The following is a 24,362-nucleotide window of genomic DNA, read 5'->3' on the forward strand; positions in this document are numbered from 1 at the left end:
AGGGGGCTGGTAGAGGCAGAACTAGCTGGTGGCGGGGGACTGGAGCAGCAGTGACTACGAGGGCACAGGATGGCTGCATGGGGCTGGTAGAAGCAGAACTAGCTGGTGGCGGGAGACTGGAGCAGCAGTGAGTGACTACGAGGGCACAGGATGGCTGCATGGGGCTAGTAGAAGCAGAACTAGCTGGCGGCGGGGGACTGGAGCAGCAGTGAGTGACTACGAGGGCACAGGATGGCTGCATGGGGCTGGTAGAAGCAGAACTAGCTGGTGGCGGGGGACCGGAGCAGCAGTGAGTGACTACGAGGGCACAGGATGGCTGCATGGGGCTGGTAGAAGCAGAACTAGCTGGTGGCGGGGGACTGGAGCAGCAGTGAGTGACTACGAGGGCATAGGATGGCTGCATGCGGCTGGTAGAAGCAGAACTAGCTGGCAGCGGGGGACTGGAGCAGCAGTGAGTGACTGCGAAGGCACAGGATGGCTGCATGGGGCTGGTAGAAGCAGAACTAGCTGGCGGGGGACTGGAGCAGCAGTGAGTGACTACGAGGGCACAGGATGGCTGCATGGGGTTGGTAGAAGCAGAGGTAGCTGGTGGCGGGGGACCGGAGCAGCAGTGAGTGACTACGAGGGCACAGGATGGCTGCACGAGGCTGGTAGAAGCAGAACTAGCTGGTGGCGGGGGACTGGAGCAGCAGTGAGTGACTACGAGGGCACAGGATGGCTGCATGGGGCTGGTAGAAGCAGAACTAGCTGGTGGCAGGGGACTGGAGCAGCAGTAAGTGACTACGAGGGCACAGGATGGCTGCAGGGGGCTGGTAGAAGCAGAACTAGCTGGAAGCGAGGGACTGGAGCAGCAGTAAGTGACTACGAGGGCACAGGATGGCTGCATGGGGCTGGTAGAAGCAGAACTAGCTGGCGGTGGGGGACTGGAGCAGCAGTGAGTGACTACGAGGGCACAGGATGGCTGCATGGGGCTGGTAGAAGCAGAAGTAGCTGGTGGAGGGGGACTGGAGCAGCAGTGAGTGACTAGGAGGGCACAGGATGGCTGCATGGGGCTGGTAGAAGCAGAACTAGCTGGCGGCGGGGGGCTGGAGCAGCAGTGAGTGACTACGAGGGCACAGGATGGCTGCAGGGGGCTGGTAGAAGCAGAACTAGCTAGCAGCGAGGGACTGGAGCAGCAGTGAGTGACTACAAGGGCACAGGATGGCTGCAGGGGGCTGGTAGAAGCAGAACTAGCTGGTGGTGGGGGACTGGAGCAGCAGTGAGTGACTACGAGGGCACAGGATGGCTGCAGGGGGCTGGTAGAAGCAGAACTAGCTGGAGGCGGGGGACTGGAGGAGCAGTGAGTGACTACGAGGGCACAGGATGGCTGCATGGGGCTGGTAGAAGCAGAACTAGCTGGCGGTGGGGGACTGGAGCAGCAGTGAGTGACTAGGAGGGCACAGGATGGCTGCAGGGGGCTGGTAGAAGCAGAACTAGCTGGTGGCGGGTGCCTGGAGCAGCAGTGAGTGACTAGGAGGGCACAGGATGGCTGCATGGGGCTGGTAGAAGCAGAACTAGCTGGTGGTGGGGGACTGGAGCAGCAGTGAGTGACTGCGAGGGCACAGGATGGCTGCAGGGGGCTGGTAGAAGCAGAACTAGCTGGTGTCGGGGGACTGGAGCAGCAGTGAGTGACTACGAGGGCACAGGATGGCTGCATGGGGCTGGTAGAAGCAGAACTAGCTGGCAGCGAGGGACTGGAGCAGCAGTGAGTGACTACGAGGGCACAGGATGGCTGCATGGGGCTGGTAGAAGCAGAACTAGCTGGTGTCGGGGGACTGGAGCAGCAGTGAGTGACTGCGAGGGCACAGGATGGCTGCATGGGGCTGGTAGAAGCAGAACTAGCTGGTGGCGGGGGACTGGAGCAGCAGTGAGTGACTAGGAGGGCACAGGATGGCTGCAGGGGGCTGGTAGAAGCAGAACTAGCTGGTGGTGGGTGCCTGGAGCAGCAGTGAGTGACTAGGAGGGCACAGGATGGCTGCAGGGGGCTGGTAGAAGCAGAACTAGCTGGTGGCGGGTGCCTGGAGCAGCAGTGAGTGACTGCGAGGGCACAGGATGGCTGCATGGGGCTGGTAGAAGCAGAACTAGCTGGTGGTGGGGGACTGGAGCAGCAGTGACTATGAGGGCACAGGATGGCTGCATGGGGCTGGTAGAAGCAGAACTAGCTGGTGTCGGGGGACTGGAGCAGCAGTGAGTGACTGCGAGGGCACAGGATGGCTGCAGGGGGCTGGTAGAAGCAGAACTAGCTGGTGTCGGGGGACTGGAGCAGCAGTGAGTGACTACGAGGACACAGGATGGCTGCATGGGGCTGGTAGAAGCAGAAGTAGCTGGTGGCGGGGGACTGGAGCAGCAGTGAGTGACTGCGAGGGCACAGGATGGCTGCAGGGGGCTGGTAGAAGCAGAACTAGCTGGCGGCGGGGGACTGGAGCAGCAGTGACTACGAGGGCACAGGATGGCTGCATGGGGCTGGTAGAAGCAGAACTAGCTGGTGGTGGGGGACTGGAGCAGCAGCGAGTGACTACGAAGGCACAGGATGGCTGCATGGGGCTGGTAGAAGCAGAACTAGCTGGCGGCGGGGGGCTGGAGCAGCAGTGAGTGACTACGAGGGCACAGGATGGCTGCAGGGGGCTGGTAGAAGCAGAACTAGCTGGCAGCGAGGGACTGGAGCAGCAGTGAGTGACTACGAGGGCACAGGATGGCTGCATGGGGCTGGTAGAAGCAGAACTAGCTGGTGGCGGGGGACTGGAGCAGCAGTGACTACGAGGGCACAGGATGGCTGCATGGGGCTGGTAGAAGCAGAAGTAGCTGGTGGAGGGGGACTGGAGCAGCAGTGAGTGACTAGGAGGGCACAGGATGGCTGCAGGGGGCTGGTAGAAGCAGAACTAGCTGGTGGTGGGTGCCTGGAGCAGCAGTGAGTGACTAGGAGGGCACAGGATGGCTGCAGGGGGCTGGTAGAAGCAGAACTAGCTGGTGGCGGGTGCCTGGAGCAGCAGTGAGTGACTGCGAGGGCACAGGATGGCTGCATGGGGCTGGTAGAAGCAGAACTAGCTGGTGGTGGGGGACTGGAGCAGCAGTGACTATGAGGGCACAGGATGGCTGCATGGGGCTGGTAGAAGCAGAACTAGGTGGTGGTGGGGGACTGGAGCAGCAGTGAGTGACTACGAGAGCACAGGATGGCTGCATGGGGCTGGTAGAAGCAGAACTAGCTGGTGGCGGGGGACTGGAGAAGCAGTGAGTGACTACGAGGGCACAGGATGGCTGCATGGGGCTGGTAGAAGCAGAACTAGCTGGTGGTGGGGACTGGAGCAGCAGCGAGTGACTACGAGGGCACAGGATGGCTGTAGGGGGCTGGTAGAAGCAGAACTAGCTGGTGGCGGGGGACTGGAGCAGCAGTGAGTGACTACGAGGGCACAGGATGGCTGCATGGGGCTGGTAGAAGCAGAACTAGCTGGCGGTGGGGGACTGGAGCAGCAGTGAGTGACTACGAGGGCACAGGATGGCTGCAGGGGGCTGGTAGAAGCAGAACTAGCTGGAGGCGGGGGACTGGAGCAGCAGTGAGTGACTACGAGGGCACAGGATGGCTGCATGGGGCTGGTAGAAGCAGAACTAGCTGGTGGTGGGGGACTGGAGCAGCAGTGAGTGACTGCGAGGGCACAGGATGGCTGCAGGGGGCTGGTAGAAGCAGAACTAGCTGGTGTCGGGGGACTGGAGCAGCAGTGAGTGACTACGAGGGCACAGGATGGCTGCATGGGGCTGGTAGAAGCAGAACTAGCTGGCGGAGGACTGGAGCAGCAGTGAGTGACTACGAGGGCACAGGATGGCTGCATGGGGCTGGTAGAAGCAGAACTAGCTGGCGGCGGGGGACTGGAGCAGCAGTGAGTGACTAGGAGGGCACAGGATGGCTGCATGGGGCTGGGAGAAGCAGAACTAGCTGGTGGCGGGGGACTGGAGCAGCAGTGAGTGACTACGAGGGCACAGGATGGCTGCATGGGGCTGGTAGAAGCAGAACTAGCTGGCGGCGGGGGACTGGAGCAGCAGTGAGTGACTACGAGGGCACAGGATGGCTGCATGGGGCTGGTAGAAGCAGAACTAGCTGGCGGAGGACTGGAGCAGCAGTGAGTGACTACGAGGGCACAGGATGGCTGCATGGGGCTGGTAGAAGCAGAACTAGCTGGCGGCGGGGGACTGGAGCAGCAGTGAGTGACTAGGAGGGCACAGGATGGCTGCATGGGGCTGGGAGAAGCAGAACTAGCTGGAGGCGGGGGACTGGAGCAGCAGTGAGTGACTACGAGGGCACAGGATGGCTGCATGGGGCTGGTAGAAGCAGAACTAGCTGGGGGCGGGGGACTGGAGCAGCAGTGAGTGACTACGAGGACACAGGATGGCTACATGGAGCTGGTAGAAGCAGAACTAGCTGGCAGCGGGGGACCGGAGCAGCAGTGAGTGACTACGAGGGCACAGGATGGCTGCATGGGGCTGGTAGAAGCAGAACTAGCTGGTGGCGGGGGACTGGAGCAGCAGTGAGTGACTAGGAGGGCACAGGATGGCTGCATGGGGCTGGGAGAAGCAGAACTAGCTGGTGGCGGGGGACTGGAGCAGCAGTGAGTGACTAGGAGGGCACAGGATGGCTGCATGGGGCTGGTAGAAGCAGAACTAGCTGGTGGCGGGGGACTGGAGCAGCAGTGAGTGACTAGGAGGGCACAGGATGGCTGCATGGGGCTGGTAGAAGCAGAACTAGCTGGTGGCGGGGGACTGGAGCAGCAGTGAGTGACTAGGAGGGCACAGGATGGCTGCATGGGGCTGGTAGAAGCAGAACTAGCTGGTGGCGGGGGACTGGAGCAGCAGTGAGTGACTACGAGGGCACAGGATGGCTGCATGGGGCTGGGAGAAGCAGAACTAGCTGGTGGCGGGGGACTGGAGCAGCAGTGAGTGACTAGGAGGGCACAGGATGGCTGCATGGGGCTGGTAGAAGCAGAACTAGCTGGTGGCGGGGGACTGGAGCAGCAGTGAGTGACTAGGAGGGCACAGGATGGCTGCATGGGGCTGGTAGAAGCAGAACTAGCTGGTGGCGGGGGACTGGAGCAGCAGTGAGTGACTACGAGGGCACAGGACGGCTGCAGGGGGCTGGTAGAAGCAGAACTAGCTGGCGGAGAGGGACTGGAGCAGCAGTGAGTGACTACGAGGGCACAGGATGGCTGCATGGGGCTGGTAGAAGCAGAAATAGCTGGCGGCGGGGGACTGGAGCAGCAGTGAGTGACTACGAGGGCACAGGATGGCTGCATGGGGCTGGTAGAAGCAGAACTAGCTGGCGGCGGGGGACTGGAGCAGCAGTGAGTGACTACGAGGGCACAGGATGGCTGCATGGGGCTGGTAGAAGCAGAACTAGCTGGTGGCGGGGGACTGGAGCAGCAGTGAGTGACTGCAGGGGCACAGGATGGCTGCATGGGGCTGGTAGAAGCAGAACTAGCTGGTGGCGGGGGACTGGAGCAGCAGTGAGTGACTACGAGGGCACAGGATGGCTGCATGGGGCTGGGAGAAGCAGAACTAGCTGGTGGCGGGGGACTGGAGCAGCAGTGAGTGACTAGGAGGGCACAGGATGGCTGCATGGGGCTGGTAGAAGCCCCAGGTAAGTGAAACTATTTTTTTCATTTTGCTTGGACATTCCCTTTAAGTGGTTAAAGGATACCCGAAGTGACATGTGACATGATTAGATAGACATGGGTATGTACAGTGCCAAGCACACACATAACTAGGCTGTGTTCCTTTTTTTCTTTCTCTGCCTAAAAGAGTTAAAAATCAGGTATGCAAGTCACAGTGTCTGTCCTGGGTCGGCACCAGATCAGACTATAGCATAACCCTCACTGATAAGGAATTACGGTCATAAAACACTTTCCAGGCAGAAAATGGCTTCTGAGAGCAGAAAAGAGATAAAAAGGGGCAATAGTTCAGATTTTAGCTCTGGCATACGTCAATGAATGTGTCATTGAGAAGAGGCCATGAAATAGTAAAAAAAACTTAAAACTTGATTTAAATCTAAAATAAAACTGTGGGATAACTTCATAAGTCATTTTTAGGAGAAGGAGGAGAGATATTGTTAATCTCATAATTTTTTGCCCACCTCGGATGTCTTTTAAAAAATGCTCCTATTGACTTACATTAAAATCGCAATTGCAGTAAAATCTTGCAATTTTACCGCAATCGCAATTTTACCATGATTTTAATGTAAGTCAATGGGAGCGTTTGCTAAAAAGCTCTCAGAAAGCTCTGATGACTAAAAAGCTCTCATAAAAGCACTTGTAGTGCGTCTGAACCCTCAGAATAGTCAGAAGGGACAGATTCCCGTTTGTTTATATTGCAATCAGTGGTGGCAGCCTTTTATCACAAAGTGTGTGTAGTGAATTGTGTGTTCAGGTGTGCCCTCCTGGCCTGTCTGTGTGCCCAATTCCCATACATCGATTGCCTCCACGAGATTGGATGGTCTGTGTGCTGAGCAGATTGAGAGGCACTGAGTAGTCTGGCCAGTAGGGGGCGTGTGACAGATACCTTCGCTTGTCCCACCACACGGCCTCATATCCCTTGGTCTGTAGAGCAGCCATGATCACGTTCACATCGTAGTTCCCGGTACCCAGCATGTTCTTCTTGTGTGGGGTCACCAGCGTGTTGGGGGACAGCCTACGGCAGGAATTGGGGGGGAAAAAAACACGCATTTTATTTTCTTAATACATTCAGACGTGCAAATCATATTATGCTGGACTCAACTTTCTTAAAGAGGAACTCCAGTGAAAATAATTTAATAAAAAAAGTGCTTCATTTTTACCATAATTATGTATAAATGATTTAGTCAGTGTTTGCTCATTGTAAAATCTTTCCTCTCCCCGATTTACATTCTGACATTTATTACATGGTGACATTGTTAGGGCTGGTTCACACGGGCGTCTGCTGAGCTTTTGCTTGGCATTGCGTTCAAACGCCAGCGTTTAAATGCCAGCGTTTAAAAGCTAGCTTTTGAAAGCTTTTGAAAAGCGTTCAAGGCTAGCAACTCTGGTCTCTGCTATTGTTTCCTGGCGTTTACTGCCTCTGAAAGCAGCATGTTGCTTTTGAGACTAGACGCAACGCTGGGATCTACTGCCAGGCTTTCATGAAAGCCTGCAAACGCCAGCTCTAAACGCTCCCATTCACTTGCATGGGATGGCAGTAGATTCCAAAAAACGCTGCGTCTGAAACGCTGCGTTAAACGCCACAAAAACGCCCGTCTGAACCAGCCCTTACTGTGGGCAGGTTATTTAGCTGTTTCTAGCTGTTAGACAACTGTAAACAGCCATTTCCTGTCTGTGAACATTGTTACATTGTGGCAGTTTGCCAGGAGTACCGCAGTATTCAGAGCCTCTTGTAGGAGGGGTTTCAGCACAAAATTAGTCACACAGCGCCCCCTGATGGTCTGTTTGTGAAAATCATTCTATTTCTCATGTAAAAGGGGGTATCAGCTACTGATTGGGATAAAGTTCAATTCTTGGTTGGAGTATCTCTTTAACCCATTCGCGTTCCGTCGTTTTCACTTGAGAAATGTTCACCTCACATTCATTAGCCTATAACTTTATCATTACTTATCACAATGAACTGATCTATATCTTGTTTTTTCCGCCACCAATTAGGCTTTCTTTGGGGGTTACATTTTGCTAAGAGCCACTTTACTGTAAATGCATTTTAACAGGAAGAATAAGAAAAAAATGGAAAAATTCATTATTTCTCAGTTTTCAGCCATTATAGTTATAAAATAATACATGCCTCCATAATTAAAACTCACGTATTGTATTTGCCCATATGTCCCGGTTATTACACCGTTAAAATTATGTCCCTATCATAATGTATGGCGACAATATTTTATTTGGAAATAAAGGTGCATTTTTTCCGTTTTGCATCTATCACTATTTACAAGTTTAAAATAAAAAAAATATAGAAATATTTCATCTTTACATTGATATTTAAAAAGTTTAGACCCTTAGGTAAATATTTACATTTTTTTTTTTAATTGTAATGTTTTTTTTTTGGTTTTTTTTTATAGTAAACATTTTATTTGGATAGTTTTGGGAGGGTGGGAGGTAAACAATAGCTTTATAAAGTAAATGTGTGTTAATTTTTATTTTTTTTTAGTTTCAGTTGTATTACTTTTTGGCCACAAGATGGCGGCCATGAGTTTGTTTACATGACGTCACTCTAAGCGTAACACACGCTTAGAGCGACGCATGGGGGAGGCGACAGCCAGAAAAAGCACAGCTTCCGAGAGAAGCTGTTGCTTTTTCAGCGGGGGAGAGGAATCAGTGATCGGGCACCATAGCCCGATTCACTGATTCCTTGGCTAACGAACCGCGGGCCGGGAGCGCGCGTGCACGCGCGCGATCGGCCGCGGGAGCGCGCATGGTTCCTGGACGTAGTTTCTACGTCCAGGAACCAAAATAGGTTAAAGTGTACTTGAGATGGCCACTTACAAAGAAACCGTAACCAAGTACTGAAATTCATCCCAATCAGTAGCTGATACCCCCTTTCCCATGAGAAATCTATTCCTTTTCACAAACAGACCATCAGGGGGCGCTGTATGGCTGATATTGTGGTGAAACCCCTCCCACAGCGTGATGTCAGCGGGTCACAGCACTGAGGTCCTGACATCACACTGTGGGAGCCTAGTTGCATTGTGGGAAATAACAGCTGTTTACAGGGACATCACCTGCCAGCAGTAAAAATGTCACCATGATATAAATGTCAGAATGTAAATCAGGGAGAGGAAAGATTTTACAATGGGCAAACACTGACTCAATCATTTTTACATATTTATTGTAAAAATGCAGCACTTTTTTATTACATTATTTTCATTGGCGTTCCTCTTTAAGAAAAATAATTTACATACCTGGGGCTTCCTCCAGGCTTATATCTCTGCCATGGCGTGGCGTCCTCCTGCGCTGACTGGAGGAGTTTGCGGGGCCACATGCGGACGAACGAGGCGTCGGCGGAGCACAACGAGGGAACGATAAGCCTGGAGGAAGCCCCAGGTATGTATGTCGTTCTTAAGTGCCCGTCTCAGATATCGTGTAAGACCTAAGTGCTTTCCTTCTTTATTCCCATTTTATTTCACACTGCTGGCTACATTATGTGCATTTGTTGCATGCAACATTTTTCTGATAATCTTATAATACACTCTTTTTAGTTTTGTAAATGATATAAAATGATTTAAAGGCCTCTGATCCTGAGTATATACAGTGACACAGGGCACAGACTAAATCTCTCAGAGAAGATTGCAGCCTGTAGCACAGACGGTCAGGCAGGAAGTGGCTGCTATCTGGGCTCATGTTCATGCATCTGGGTCAGGTATTTTACAAGTGATTAATATCAGCTATTCTACACAGACATAAACAAGTCCTGCCCAGATCTAGTAACACAGCAGTAGCTGAAGCAGGGCTTTATGCGATTCCCTGAACTGGGAATTCAAGTGTACATGTCATGATAGAAGTACAAGCATTTACACTTCCCTGGGGCTTCCTCCAGGCCTTGGGCTCCCTCACCGCCTCCCCGGGGCACCCAGTTCTTATGCAGTCCTCTCTGGTAAATTCCCCAGGCACTGTCCTGGCCATCGCATGCTTCCCATTCACACTGCCACAGCCGGGAGTGTTCTGCGCATGCGCGGTTCACTAAAGAGTGTGCCGATGTGCCGATGCAGAACACTCCCTGCCTGGGGAGCACAACCAAGGACCGTGCATGCGCAGAAGTCACATCTACCGGAGCCGACTACAGAAGGACAGAGCGGCCCAAGAGGACAGCGAGGGAGCTCATGGCCTGCAGGGGGCTGGAGAAAGCCCCAGATAAGTACAAAAGCTTATGCGTCACTCATCTCAGGTTACGGAAACGGTCTCACCTCTGGAATATCTCCTGGAGGGCGTCACGTGTAAAAGCCCCGGCGTCCTGGAAGACATTGTTCAAGGCGTGGAGAGCACAGAGTTCCCGGCGCTGTTTCTCGTGGTAGATTTGGTTTGGTAGCGGCTCCTGAAACTCGCCAGCATTTCTTGCCTTCTCTCCTTTCCACGGTACACAACTCATGGCTGAGAGGGGAGGAGAACTACGGCAATGTCAGTAAGTGAATGCAGGGCTCCTAGTAAGGGTCGTGTAGCTCAATGTGATAGACCATCCTTCCACGCAACACGTCAGAGGTGGTCCATCCTGTCCCGAAACGTGTCAGAGAGGCAGACCGATTCCTGCAACACGTCAGAGGCAGACCTTCCTTCCACGCAACAAGTCAGAGGCGGACCATCCTTCCCCGAAACGCGTCAGAGGCAGACCGATCCCTGCAACACGTCAGAGGCAGACCTTCCTTCCACGCAACAAGTCAGAAGCGGACCATCCTTCCCCGAAACACGTCAGAGGCAGACCGATCCCTGCAACACGTCAGAGGCAGACCTTCCTTCCACGCAACAAGTCAGAGGCGGACCATCCTTCCCCGAAACGCGTCAGAGGCAGACCGATCCCTGCAACACGTCAGAGGCAGACCATCCTTCCACGCAACAAGTCAGAGGCGGACCATCCTTCCCCGAAACGCGTCAGGAGGCAGACCGATTCCTGCAACACGTCAGAGGCAGACCTTCCTTCCACGCAACAAGTCAGAGGCGGACCATCCTTCCCCGAAACACGTCAGAGGCAGACCGATTCCTGCAACACGTCAGAGGCAGACCATCCTTCCCCGAAACGCATCAGAGGCGGGCCTTCCTTCCCTGCAATACGTCAGAGGCGGGCCTTTCTTCCCTGCAATGTGTCAGAGGTGGGCCTTCCTTCCCTGCAAAGCATCAGAGGTGGGCCTTCCTTCCCTGCAAAGCGTCAGAGGTGGGAGGTGCTGATCACAGTGACGAATATCCTGAAACCTCCACAGATCAATACATGAACAGGACCCACGATCAGATTCTTATATCTACTTCCAATCAGGCAGACAGCTGTCCACATCTCTCCTTCTCCTCCATCCCACCCGGATCTTTAGTTGTAGCAATCCCGGCAGATCTGATCTGTCACGTCTCACAGATCACATTCTGTAGCCTGTAAGAAATAAATCACAATCAGCACATTACACTTCAGCACTGAGAGCTGCAAGTCCTGTAAGGACGAGGAAGTAACACTGAGGTCACATTCACAGTGGGTTGTTGCAGTTTAATGCGACGTTAAAGTCGCAAAGTGTCTGCGTTTAGAGGTAACTGCGAGCAGTGAGTTACCAAACGCACTGTGAACGGTCCATAGGATTAGCATTGCAGTGAATAAGCTGCGTTATAACACTTTACAACGCAGCTCCGCAACGTCCCACTGTGAATGCGACCTCAATATACCAAGAGGGGTGCCGGAACTATAACAACTCATTTACTCATGATTTCTGTACATGTCCCTCAACTGAGGACTACTAATGCCAAAGAGTGGCAGCTAAAGCAAATAAAATTCTGAGATGCATAAACCTGGAAATACAATCTCCCGAGATGCTAGTATACTACTCCCTCTGTATAATCACTTGTGAGGCCACATCTGGAGTATGGGATAATGCAGGGGGAGGGGCCATGATGCAGGGGGAGGGGCACACACTACTCCCTCTGTATAAATCACTTGTGAGGTCACATCTGGAGTATGGGATAATGTGGGGGGAGGAGACATGATGCAGGGGGAGGGGCACACACTACTCCCTCTGTATAATCACTTGTGAGGCCACATCTGGAGTATGGGATAATGCAGGGGGAGGAGACATGATGCAGGGGGAGAGGCACACACTACTCCCTCTGTATAATCACTTGTGAGGCCACATCTGGAGTATGGGATAATGCAGGGGGAGGAGACATGATGCAGGGGGAGAGGCACACACTACTCCCTCTGTATAATCACTTGTGAGGCCACATCTGGAGTATGGGATAATGCAGGGGGAGGAGACATGATGCAGGGGGAGAGGCACACACTACTCCCTCTGTATAATCACTTGTGAGGCCACATCTGGAGTATGGGATAATGCAGGGGGAGGAGACATGATGCAGGGGGAGGGGACATGATGCAGGGGGAGGGGCACACACTACTCCCTCTGTATAATCACTTGTGAGGCCACATCTGGAGTATGGGATAATGCAGGGGGAGGGGCCATGATGCAGGGGGAGGGGCACACACTACTCCCTCTGTATAAATCACTTGTGAGGTCACATCTGGAGTATGGGATAATGTGGGGGGAGGAGACATGATGCAGGGGGAGGGGCACACACTACTCCCTCTGTATAATCACTTGTGAGGCCACATCTGGAGTATGGGATAATGCAGGGGGAGGAGACATGATGCAGGGGGAGAGGCACACACTACTCCCTCTGTATAATCACTTGTGAGGCCACATCTGGAGTATGGGATAATGCAGGGGGAGGAGACATGATGCAGGGGGAGAGGCACACACTACTCCCTCTGTATAATCACTTGTGAGGCCACATCTGGAGTATGGGATAATGCAGGGGGAGGAGACATGATGCAGGGGGAGAGGCACACACTACTCCCTCTGTATAATCACTTGTGAGGCCACATCTGGAGTATGGGATAATGCAGGGGGAGGGGACATGATGCAGGGGGAGAGGCACACACTACTCCCTCTGTATAATCACTTGTGAGGCCACATCTGGAGTATGGGATAATGCAGGGGGAGGAGACATGATGCAGGGGGAGGGGACATGATGCAGGGGGAGGGGACATGATGCAGCGGGAGGGGCACACACTACTCACTCTGTATAATCACTTGTGAGGCCACATCTGGAGTATGGGATAATGCAGGGGGAGGGGACATGATGCAGGGGGAGGAGACATGATGCAGGGGGAGGGGACATGATGCAGGGGGAGGGGACATGATGCAGGGGGAGAGGCACACACTACTCCCTCTGTATAATCACTTGTGAGGCCACATCTGGAATATGGGATAATGCAGGGGGAGGGGCCATGATGCAGGGGGAGGAGCACACACTACTCCCTCTGTATAAATCACTTGTGAGGTCACATCTGGAGTATGGGATAATGTGGGGGGAGGAGACATGATGCAGGGGGAGGGGCACACACTACTCCCTCTGTATAATCACTTGTGAGGCCACATCTGGAGTATGGGATAATGCAGGGGGAGGGGACATGATGCAGGGGGAGAGGCACACACTACTCCCTCTGTATAATCACTTGTGAGGCCACATCTGGAGTATGGGATAATGCAGGGGGAGGAGACATGATGCAGGGGGAGGGGACATGATGCAGGGGGAGGGGACATGATGCAGCGGGAGGGGCACACACTACTCACTCTGTATAATCACTTGTGAGGCCACATCTGGAGTATGGGATAATGCAGGGGGAGGGGACATGATGCAGGGGGAGGAGACATGATGCAGGGGGAGGGGACATGATGCAGGGGGAGGGGACATGATGCAGGGGGAGAGGCACACACTACTCCCTCTGTATAATCACTTGTGAGGCCACATCTGGAGTATGGGATAATGCAGGGGGAGGAGACATGATGCAGGGGGAGGGGACATGATGCAGGGGGAGGGGACATGATGCAGCGGGAGGGGCACACACTACTCACTCTGTATAATCACTTGTGAGGCCACATCTGGAGTATGGGATAATGCAGGGGGAGGGGACATGATGCAGGGGGAGGAGACATGATGCAGGGGGAGGGGACATGATGCAGGGGGAGGGGACATGATGCAGGGGGAGAGGCACACACTACTCCCTCTGTATAATCACTTGTGAGGCCACATCTGGAGTATGGGATAATGCAGGGGGAGGAGACATGATGCAGGGGGAGGGGCACACACTACTCCCTCTGTATAATCACTTGTGAGGCCACATCTGGAGTATGGGATAATGCAGGGGGAGGGGACATGATGCAGGGGGAGAGGCACACACTACTCCCTCTGTATAATCACTTGTGAGGTCACATCTGGAGTATGGGATAATGCAGGGGGAGGGGACATGATGCAGGGGGAGGGGACATGATGCAGCGGGAGGGGCACACACTACTCACTCTGTATAATCACTTGTGAGGCCACATCTGGAGTATGGGATAATGCAGGGGGAGGGGACATGATGCAGGGGGAGGAGCACACACTACTCCCTCTGTATAATCACTTGTGAGGCCACATCTGGAGTATGGGATAATGCAGGGGGAGGGGACATGATGCAGGGGGAGGAGACATGATGCAGGGGGAGGAGCACACACTACTCCCTCTGTATAATCACTTGTGAGGCCACATCTGGAGTATGGGATAATGCAGGGGGAGGGGACATGATGCAGGGGGAGGAGACATGATGCAGGGGGAGGAGCACACACTACTCCCTCTGTATAATCACTTGTGAGGCCACATCTGGAGTATGGGATAATGCAGGGGGAGGGGACATGATGCAGGGGGAGGAGACATGATGCAGGGGGAGGAGCACACACTACTCCCTCTGTATAATCACTTGTGAGGTCACATCTGGAGTATGGGATAATGCAGGGGGAGGGGACATGATGCAGGGGGAGGAGACATGATGCAGGGGGAGGAGACATGATGCAGGGGGAGGAGCACACACTACTCCCTCTGTATAATCACTTGTGAGGTCACATCTGGAGTATGGGATAATGCAGGGGGAGGAGACATGATGCAGGGGGAGGGGCACACACTACTCCCTCTGTATAAATCACTTGTGAGGTCACATCTGGAGTATGGGATAATGTGGGGGGAGGAGACATGATGCAGGGGGAGGGGCACACACTACTCCCTCTGTATAATCACTTGTGAGGTCACATCTGGAGTATGGGATAATGTGGGGGGAGGAGACATGATGCAGGGGGACGGGCACACACTACTCCCTCTGTATAATCACTTGTGAGGTCACATCTGGAGTATGGGATAATGTGGGGGGAGGAGACATGATGCAGGGGGACGGGCACACACTACTTCCTCTGTATAAATCACTTGTGAGGCCACATCTGGAGTATCGGATAATGTGGGGGGAGGGGACATGATGCATGGGGAGGGGACATGATGAAGGGGGAAGAGCACACACCACTCCCTCTGTATAAATCACTTGTGAGGCCACACCTGGAGTATGGGATAATGCAGGGAGAGGGGATATGATGCAGGGGAGGGGACATGATTCAGGGGGAGGGGCACACACTACTCTCTCTGTATAAGTCACTTGTGAGGCTACATATGGAGTATGGGATGATGCAGGGGGAGGGGCATGCACTACTCCCTCTGTATAATCACTTGTGAGGTCACATCTGGAGTATGGGATAATGCAGGGGGAGGGGCCATGATGCAGGGGGAGGAGACATGATGCAGCGGGAGGGGCACACACTACTCCCTCTGTATAATCACTTGTGAGGTCACATCTGGAGTATGGGATAATGTGGGGGGAGGGGACAGGATGCAGGGGGGAGGAGACATGATGCAGGGGCAGGGACATGATGCAGGGGGAGGGGCACACACTACTCCCGCTGTATTGAGCATGCTGACACACAATCTGTTACATGTGGCCAGCACATTTCCATGTGAACATGTGTGATGATGTCATCAGCCGTGGTACACACGCGTGATGATGTCACCAGCCGTGGTACACACGTGTGATGTCACCAGCCGTGGTACACACGCGTGATGATGTCACCAGCCGTGGTACACACGTGTGATGATGTCACCAGCCGTGGTACGCACGTGTGTTGATGTCACCAGCCGGGGTACACACATGTGATGATGTCACCAGCCGTGGTACAGGTGTGTTGATGTCACCAGAAGTGGTACAGCCCGACACTCCCATCTACATGTTGTAATGTAAGGGACATGCACATAAAGCACGCCTAAACTGAAAGGGATATGGTAACTGCCATGTTTATTTCCAGTTAAACATTACCATGTGGCCCTGTAGTATGGGGCTGGGGCTGAAGTATGGAGGTGGGCCCTGTAGTATGGAAGGGGCCCTGTGTTAGGGGGGGCTGAAGTATGGAGGAGGGCCCTGAAGTACGTAAGGGGCTCTGTGTTAGGGGGGGCTGAAGTATGGAGGTGGGCCCTGTAGTATGTAAGGGGCCCTGTGTTAGGGGGGGCTGAAGTATGGAGGTGGGCCCTGTAGTATGTAAGGGGCCCTGTGTTAGGGGGGGCTGAAGTATGGAGGTGGGCCCTGTAGTATGTAAGGGGCTCTGTGTTAGGGGGGGCTGAAGTATGGAGGTGGGCCCTGTAGTATGTAAGGGGCCCTGTGTTATGGGGGGCTGTGTTATGGGGGGGAAGGGGCCCCATGGTATGGAGAGGGCCCTGTAGTATGGAAGGGGCCCTATGGTATGGGGGGGGGCCTGAAGTATGGAGAGGGCCCTGTAGTATGCAAGGGGCCCTGTGTTATGGGGGGGCCCTGTGGTAGGGAAGGGGCCCTGTGCTATGGGGGGGGGCTGTGGTAGGGAAGGGGCCCTGTGGTATGGGGGGAGGGCCTGAGGCATGGAGGGGGGCCCTGTGGTAGGGAAGGGCCCCGAGAGGGCTACGTGGTATGGAGAGGGAGGGCCCTGTGTTATGGGGGGGCAAGGGGCCCCATGGTATGTAGGGGCCCTGCGGTATGGGGGGGAGGGGTTACAGCTCGGTAACAGCACACAGGTAAACCCCCCGCTACTCACCTCTCCACCACCACAACCCCGAGCGCCAGCTGCGTGACGTCACTGCCTCCCTCAGCCCCGCCCCCTGCTCGCTCATTGGCTGCGGGGGACGCGTCTGCGCTCCAAGCCTCGCTGCCGCTGCGCGCTCTGATTGGCGGAGAGTTTTCAGGAGCTTCCGCTGTGTGGGCGGGGCTCTGCGGGCGCTGAGTGTGTGACGCAAGGTAGCTCCGCCCACGGCCAGTCAGGTGCTGCTGCTGAGTGACGCCCCGCAGCTGATGCAGCATTGAATGGCTACAGCGGAGTTCCTGCGCGTCACGTGATGTGTGCGCTGTGTATGGAGAGCAATAACTGTACTGCACACTGGGGAGGATCACACATATGCAAATTCTTCTGCGCTGATGCAAATATATGCCGGTTTAAATTGATTGGTCCATTTTCAAACTGCATACATTTGCATAAAAATGTGCCTAATTTCCGAAGAATTTTAATAATAATAATAATAATTCATCTCATTGATCATCCCTACAGCACACAGGGGCGTCTCATCTCTGATTATACGATATGGCTGCCATATACCCGCCTGTCCCAGCAACATAGAGGAAACACCTCCAGCCTCGGGGCGCAGTGTAGGAGGGGGCGCAGAATTCATTCAGCTGTCATTCCTAATTGTGTTTGAAGCAGAGAGAAATAAGAAAAGGGCATACATAGCAGTGACTGCAAGCCAGATAACTAGAGATTAAGGTGTTGGGTAGAGTGGGGCCGAACCTCCGATTTTAGGTTCGCGAACCGGGTTCGCGAACTTCCGCGGAACGTTCGGTTCACGGAAAAGTTCGCGAACCGCAATAGACTTCAATGGGGATGCGAACTTTGAAAAAAAAAAATTATGCTGGCCACAAAAGTGATGGAAAAGATGTTTCAAGGGGTCTAACACCTGGACCCCCAGGTGGAGGAGTGGGATACATGCCAAAAGTCCCCAGGAAAAATCTGGATTTGACGCAAAGCAGCGTTTTAAGGGCAGAAATCACATTGAATGCTAAATGGTGGGTTCACAGAACAGGTATGCAGTGGCAGGTTCACAGAACAGGTATGAAGTGGCAGGTTCACTGAACAGGTATACAGTGGCGGGTTCACTGAACACAACAGGTATGCAGTGGCGGGTTCACAGAACAGGTATGCAGTGGCGGGTTCACTGAACAGTACAGGTATGCAGTGGCGGGTTCACTGAACAGAACAGGTATGCAGTGGCAGGTTCACTGAACAGGTATACAGTGGCGGGTTCACTGAACAGAACAGGTATACAGTGGCGGGTTAACTGAACAGAACAGGTATACAGTGGCGGGTTCACTGAACAGAACAGGTATACAGTGGCGGGTTCACTGAACAGAACAGGTATACAGTGGCGGGTTCACAGAACAGGTATGCAGTGGCAGGTTCACTGAACAGGTATACAGTGGCGGGTTCACTGAACAGAACAGGTATACAGTGGCGGGTTCACTGAACAGAACAAGTATACAGTGGCGGGTTCACTGAACAGAACAGGTATACAGTGGCGGGTTCACTGAACAGAACAGGTATACAGTGGCGGGTTCACTGAACAGAACAGGTATACAGTGGCAGGTTCACTGAACAGAACAGGTATACAGTGGCGGGTTCACTGAACAGAACAGGTATGCAGTGGCAGGTTCACTGAACAGGTATGCAGTGGTGGGTTCACTGAACAGGTATGCAGTGGTGGGTTCACTGAACAGGTATGCAGTGGTGGGCTCACTGAACAGGTATGCAGTGGTGGGTTCACAGAACAGGTATGCAGTGGTGGGTTCACTGAACAGGTATGCAGTGGTGGGTTCACTGAACAGAACAGGTATGCAGTGGCAGGTTCACTGAACAGGTATGCAGTGGTGGGTTCACTGAACAGGTATGCAGTGGTGGGTTCACTGAACAGGTATGCAGTGGTGGGTTCACTGAACAGGTATGCAGTGGTGGGTTCACTAAACAGGTATGCAGGTATCCAGTGGGCTCACTGAACAGAACAGGTATGGTGGGCTCACTGAACAGAACAGGTATGCAGCCAGGAAAAAGCTAAGCCTAACTAATCTTTCCCTATGAGAGACAGTCTGCAGCAGCTCGCCCTACTCTCACTAACGCAGGCACACGAGTGAGCGTAATGGCCGCCGCTGCCTGCCTTATATAAGGGGGGGGTGGGGCTCCAGGGGCTAGTGTAGCCTAATTGGCTACACTGGGCCTGCTGACTGTGATGTAGAGGGTCAAAGTTGACCCTCATGGTGCATTATGGGGTGAACCGAACTTCCGCAAAAGTTCGCCTGCGGGACGCGAACGCGAACCACTGAAGTTCGCATGGAACCGTTCGCAGGCGAACCGTTCGGCCCAACTCTAGTGTTGGGGAGGTTTCGGGCCCTGTGGCCCTCTTAGTGTAATAGCAATCAGTGTGTGACGGCTGGGGTGGGAGGGATGGAGGGGCGCACTTTGGTGTCTCAGCCTTGGGTGCTGGAGGACCTTGTCCCTGCTCTGGGAAACACTACTTGGCTACTTACCTATTACACCGTCTGAGGAGGTTGGCAGCTCCTTGTTTCAGGGCTCATTCACACTTAGGGGCGTTTTCGGCCTTTTTTCAAGCACAGGCAATTTTTAACCACTTAAGTCTATCTGGACGGATATATCCGTCCAGATAGACTGTGCTGCTGGCGCTCCTGCTGCCTGCCGTCAGCTCCCCGATTAGTGAATGGGAATATATAGTGGTGTGAAAAACTATTTGCCCCCTTCCTGATTTCTTATTCTTTTGCATGTTTGTCACACTTAAATGTTTCTGCTCATCAAAAACCGTTCACTATTAGTCAAAGATAACATAATTGAACACAAAATGCAGTTTTAAATGATGGTTTTTATTATTTAGTGAGAGAAAAAAACTCAAAACCTACATGGCCCTGTGTGAAAAAGTGATTGCCCCCCTTGTTAAAAAATAACTTAACTGTGGTTTATCACACCTGAGTTCAATTTCTGTAGTCACCCCAGGCCTGATTACTGCCACACCTGTTTCAATCAAGAAATCACTTAAATAGGAGCTATCTGACACAGAGAAGTAGACCAAAAGCACCTCAAGAGCTACACATCATGCCAAGATCCAAAGAAATTCAGGAACAAATGAGAACAAAAGTACTGTAATTGAGATCTATCAGTCTGGTAAAGGTTATAAAGCCATTTCTAAAGCTTTGGGACTCCAGCAAACCACAGTGAGATCCATTATCCACAAATGGCAAAAACATGGAACAGCGATGAACCTTCCCAGGAGTGGCCGGCCAACCAAAATTACCCCAAGAGCACCGAGAAAACTCATCCGAGAGGCCACAAAAGACCCCAGGACAACATCTAAAGAACTGCAGGCATCACTTGCCTCAATTAAGGTCAGTGTTCACAACTCCACCATAAGAAAGAGACTGGGCAAAAACGGCCTGCATGGCAGATATCCAAGGTGCAAACCACTTTTAGGGCTGGTGCACACCGAGCGGCTTTTTGGGCGTTTTCAGATCCGCTTGCGGCTGCGGATCTGCTTGGTCAATGTATCTCAATGGGTTGGTGCACACCAGAGCGGCAGGCGTTTTGCAGAAACGAAAAATGCCTGGGTGAGGCATTTTTTGGATTGCGGGTGCGTTTCTGCCTCAATGTTAAGTATAGGAAAAACGCAAACCGCTCTGAAAAACGCCTGTTCAGAGCGGTTTTGCAGGCGTTTTTGTTACAGAAGCTGTTCAGTAACAGCTTTACTGTAACAATATATGAAATCTACTATACTGAAAACCGCAGCAGCAATCCGCAAAACGCTAGCAAACGCCTCATAAAAATAAAAAAAAGCGTTTAAAAATCTGCTAGCATTTTGCGGATCTGCTAGCGGGTTTTGGTGTGCACCAGCCCTTTAGCAAAAAGAACATTAAGGCTTGTCTCAATTTTGCTAAAAAACATCTCAATGATTGCCAAGACTTTTGGGAAAATACCTTGTGGACCGACGAGACAAAAGTTGAACTTTTTGGAAGGTGCGTGTCCTGTTACATCTGCCGTAGAAGTAACACAGCATTTCAGCAAAAGAACATCATACCAACAGTAAAATATGGTGGTGGTAGTGTGATGGTCTGGGGTTGTTTTGCTGCTTCAGGACCTGGAAGGCTTGCTGTGATAGATGGAACCATGAATTATACTGTCTACCAAAAAATCCTGAAGGAGAATGTCCTGCCATCTGTTCGTCAACTCAAGCTGAAGCGATCTTGGGTGCTGCAGCAGGACAATGACCCAAAACACACCAGCAAATCCACCTCTGAATGGCTGAAGAAAAACAAAATGAAGACTTTGGAGTGGCCTAGTCAAAGCCCTGACCTGAATCCTATTGAGATGTTGTGGCATGACCTTAAAAAGGCGGTTCATGCTAGAAACCCCTCAAATAAAGCTGAATTACAAAGATGAGTGGGCCAAAATTCCTCCAGAGCGCTGTAACAGACTCGTTGCAAGTTATCGCAAACGCTTGATTGCAGTTATTGCTGCTAAGGGTGGCCCAGCCATTTATTAGGTTCAGGGGGCAATTTCTTTTTCACACAGGGCCATGTAGGTTTTGAGCTTTTTTTCTCACTAAATAATAAAAGCCATCATTTAAAACTGCATTTTGTGTTCAATTATGTTATCTTTGACTAATAGTGAACGGTTTTTGATGAGCAGAAACATTTAAGTGTGACAAACATGCAAAAGAATAAGAAATCAGGAAGGGGGCAAATCGTTTTTCACACCACTGTAAGTTCCCCGCAGAAAAACTGACGCTCTCTAATCAGTGAGCGCGGTATTTCTGCCCAAAAAAAAGTTTCCCGTGCTCTTTATTGTTCCTGGAAGCGGGAACATAAGCTTCCAGGACTTTTTTTTTACTTTTTTAACAAATAGTAAACTGCATCCACATACATTTTTTAATAAGGAATTACATTATTTTACAAATGGGCAAATAAAATACATGAGTTTTAATTACGTTAGCATGTATTAATTTTAAACTATAATGGCCAAAAACTGAGAAATAATGAATTTTTTTCATTTCTTTCTTAATCTTCCTGTTAAAATGGATTTAGAAAAAAATAATTCTTAGCAAAATGTACCCCCGAAAGAAAGCCTAATTGGTGGCGGACAAAACAAGATATAGATCAATTCATTGTGATTAGTAGCGATAAAGTTATTGGCGAATGAATGGGAGGTGAACGTTCCTCCGATGCATAAGATTTTTCAACGCTGTAGGCTGAAGTGGTTAAAAGCGCCCACAAAACGCTTGTGCAATGAATCTCTATGAGAAGGTTCCTATCAGCGCGGTTTGTGAGCTGTGCGTTTAGCAAAGCGGTGCCGGGACCATTTTGGGGGCATTTCGGCTATAATGGAAGGTATAGGAAAACCACTTTAGGCCGCATTCACACCTGAAAGCGCAAGACTTTGCGGGAGTGATTTTAACACGGAAAAATCACTGGACATTGCAGCGATTTTTCCGTAATCGCATCTAGCGCTTCTATAGCACTGAAATGCGATAGCTGAAAATGGTGCAGGCTACATGTTTGCGGCGATTTGCGTTAATCGCCGGCGATTAATGCAACCACCCAAGTGAGAACGGGCCCAAGCGCTAGCCCTTGAGCGTTTTGCCGAAATTGCGGCAAAACGCTCTAGTGTGAATGGGCCCGTATGCGGCGATTGCGTTCACGTTTTTAAGAATAAATACATTGTATTTATCATTTTCCGGGACAGAGAGTTCACTTCAGAGAGGGAATTAGAAAACTGCTCTGCAAAGCGCTTAGAAAAGCACTTTTACCAGAAACACAGCGCACAGAGGAGCGCAGGGAGGGGACGCACAAAAACGTTTGCGTTTTCGATTTTAGGTGTGAATGAGGCCTAAGTTTTGTTTGCTGCACAGCCAGGATTTAACCCTTTGCTGAAGGTCCTGGCTTTCCAATACACCAGGTCCCGTGTCAGTGTAATGCTCCGTTGCCAAGTTAAAGGGTTTTGATGGAGGGGTGTCCCCTGTATCTTGGCTGCACAAAGCGTGATGGCAGAAGTACCGGACAAACCCGACATTGAGGATCAGCAGCACTCCCGGGAGGTCATCTTCTGTCGCAGGGGTCTCATTAGGTAGATCGCAAAGGGCTTCATGGTAGATCCCGACACCGCTACATTTCCCATTCTGTATATACAAACATGCTCCTAAATTTGTACATAGGTAGATCATTTTGTCTTGCTACTTTATTAAAGTAGCTCACAAGCCAAAAAAGTGTGGGCACCTCTGCTGTGCACCCTCCTGACCTCTCTGTGTGTGTTACTGGCCGGGGCTGGGCACCTCTGCTGTACACCCTCCTGACCACTCTCTGTGTGTGTTACTGGCCGGGGCTGGGCACCTCTGCTGTGCACCCTCCTGACCTCTCTGTGTGTGTTACTGGCCGAGGCTGGGCACCTCTGCTGTGCACCCTCCTGACCTCTCTGTGTGTGTTACTGGCCGGGGCTGGGCACCTCTGCTGTGCACCCTCCTGACCTCTCTGTGTGTGTTACTGGCCGGGGCTGGGCACCTCTGCTGTGCACCCTCCTGACCTCTCTGTGTGTGTTACTGGCCGGGGCTGGGCACCTCTGCTGTGCACCCTCCTGACCTCTCTGTGTGTGTTACTGGCCGGGGCTGGGCACCTCTGCTGTGCACCCTCCTGACCTCTCTGTGTGTTACTGGTCGGGGCTGGGCACCTCTGCTGTACACCCTCCTGACCTCTCTCTGTGTGTTACTGGCCGAGGCTGGGCACCTCTGCTGTACACCCTCCTGACCTCTCTGTGTGTTACTGGCCAGGGCTGGGCACCTCTGCTGTACACCCTCCTGACCTCTCTGTGTGTGTTACTGGCCGGGGCTGGGCACCTCTGCTGTGCACCCTCCTGACCTCTCTGTGTGTGTTACTGGCCGGGGCTGGGCACCTCTGCTGTGCACCCTCCTGACCTCTCTGTGTTTGTTACTGGCCGGGGCTGGGCACCTCTGCTGTGCACCCTCCTGACCTCTCTCTGTGTGTTACTGGCCGGGGCTGGGCACCTCTGCTGTACACCCTCCTGACCCCTCTGTGTGTGTTACTGGCCGGGGCTGGGCACCTCTGCTGTGCACCCTCCTGACCTCTCTGTGTGTTACTGGCCGGGGCTGGGCACCTCTGCTGTGCACCCTCCTGACCTCTCTGTGTGTGTTACTGGCCGGGGCTGGGCACCTCTGCTGTACACCCTCCTGACCTCTCTGTGTGTGTTACTGGCCGGGGCTGGGCACCTCTGCTGTGCACCCTCCTGACCCCTCTGTGTGTGTTACTGGCCGGGGCTGGGCACCTCTGCTGTACACCCTCCTGACCTCTCTGTGTGTGTTACTGGCCGGGGCTGGGCACCTCTGCTGTGCACCCTCCTGACCTCTCTGTGTGTGTTACTGGCCGGGGCTGGGCACCTCTGCTGTGCACCCTCCTGACCACTCTCTGTGTGTTACTGGCCGAGGCTGGGCACCTCTGCTGTGCACCCTCCTGACCTCTCTGTGTGTGTTACTGGTCGGGGCTGGGCACCTCTGCTGTGCACCCTCCTGACCTCTCTGTGTGTGTTACTGGCCGGGGCTGGGCACCTCTGCTGTACACCCTCCTGACCTCTCTGTGTGTTACTGGCCGGGGCTGGG

At 52.7% G+C, this 24,362-nt stretch overlaps 1 protein-coding gene across 1 annotated transcript in view; it reads right to left on the minus strand.

Annotated features, from left to right (window-relative positions):
* The window catches only part of JOSD1 (Josephin domain containing 1), a 35,155-nt gene extending 18,370 nt beyond the window's left edge, over positions 1–16,785 (minus strand). Inside the window, exons 1-3 of the mRNA XM_068251782.1 lie at positions 16,694–16,785; positions 9,941–11,106; positions 6,580–6,708 (exon numbers count right to left, since the gene is read on the minus strand). Of these exons, the coding sequence (XP_068107883.1) occupies positions 6,580–6,708; positions 9,941–10,122 (311 nt within the window). The 5' untranslated portion in view covers positions 10,123–11,106; positions 16,694–16,785. The remainder of the gene's footprint in view (positions 1–6,579; positions 6,709–9,940; positions 11,107–16,693) is intronic.
* Positions 16,786–24,362: the final 7,577 nt, after the last annotated feature.

Source organism: Hyperolius riggenbachi, chromosome 9 (assembly GCF_040937935.1).
Source record: "Hyperolius riggenbachi isolate aHypRig1 chromosome 9, aHypRig1.pri, whole genome shotgun sequence".
NCBI lineage: Eukaryota > Metazoa > Chordata > Amphibia > Anura > Hyperoliidae > Hyperolius > Hyperolius riggenbachi.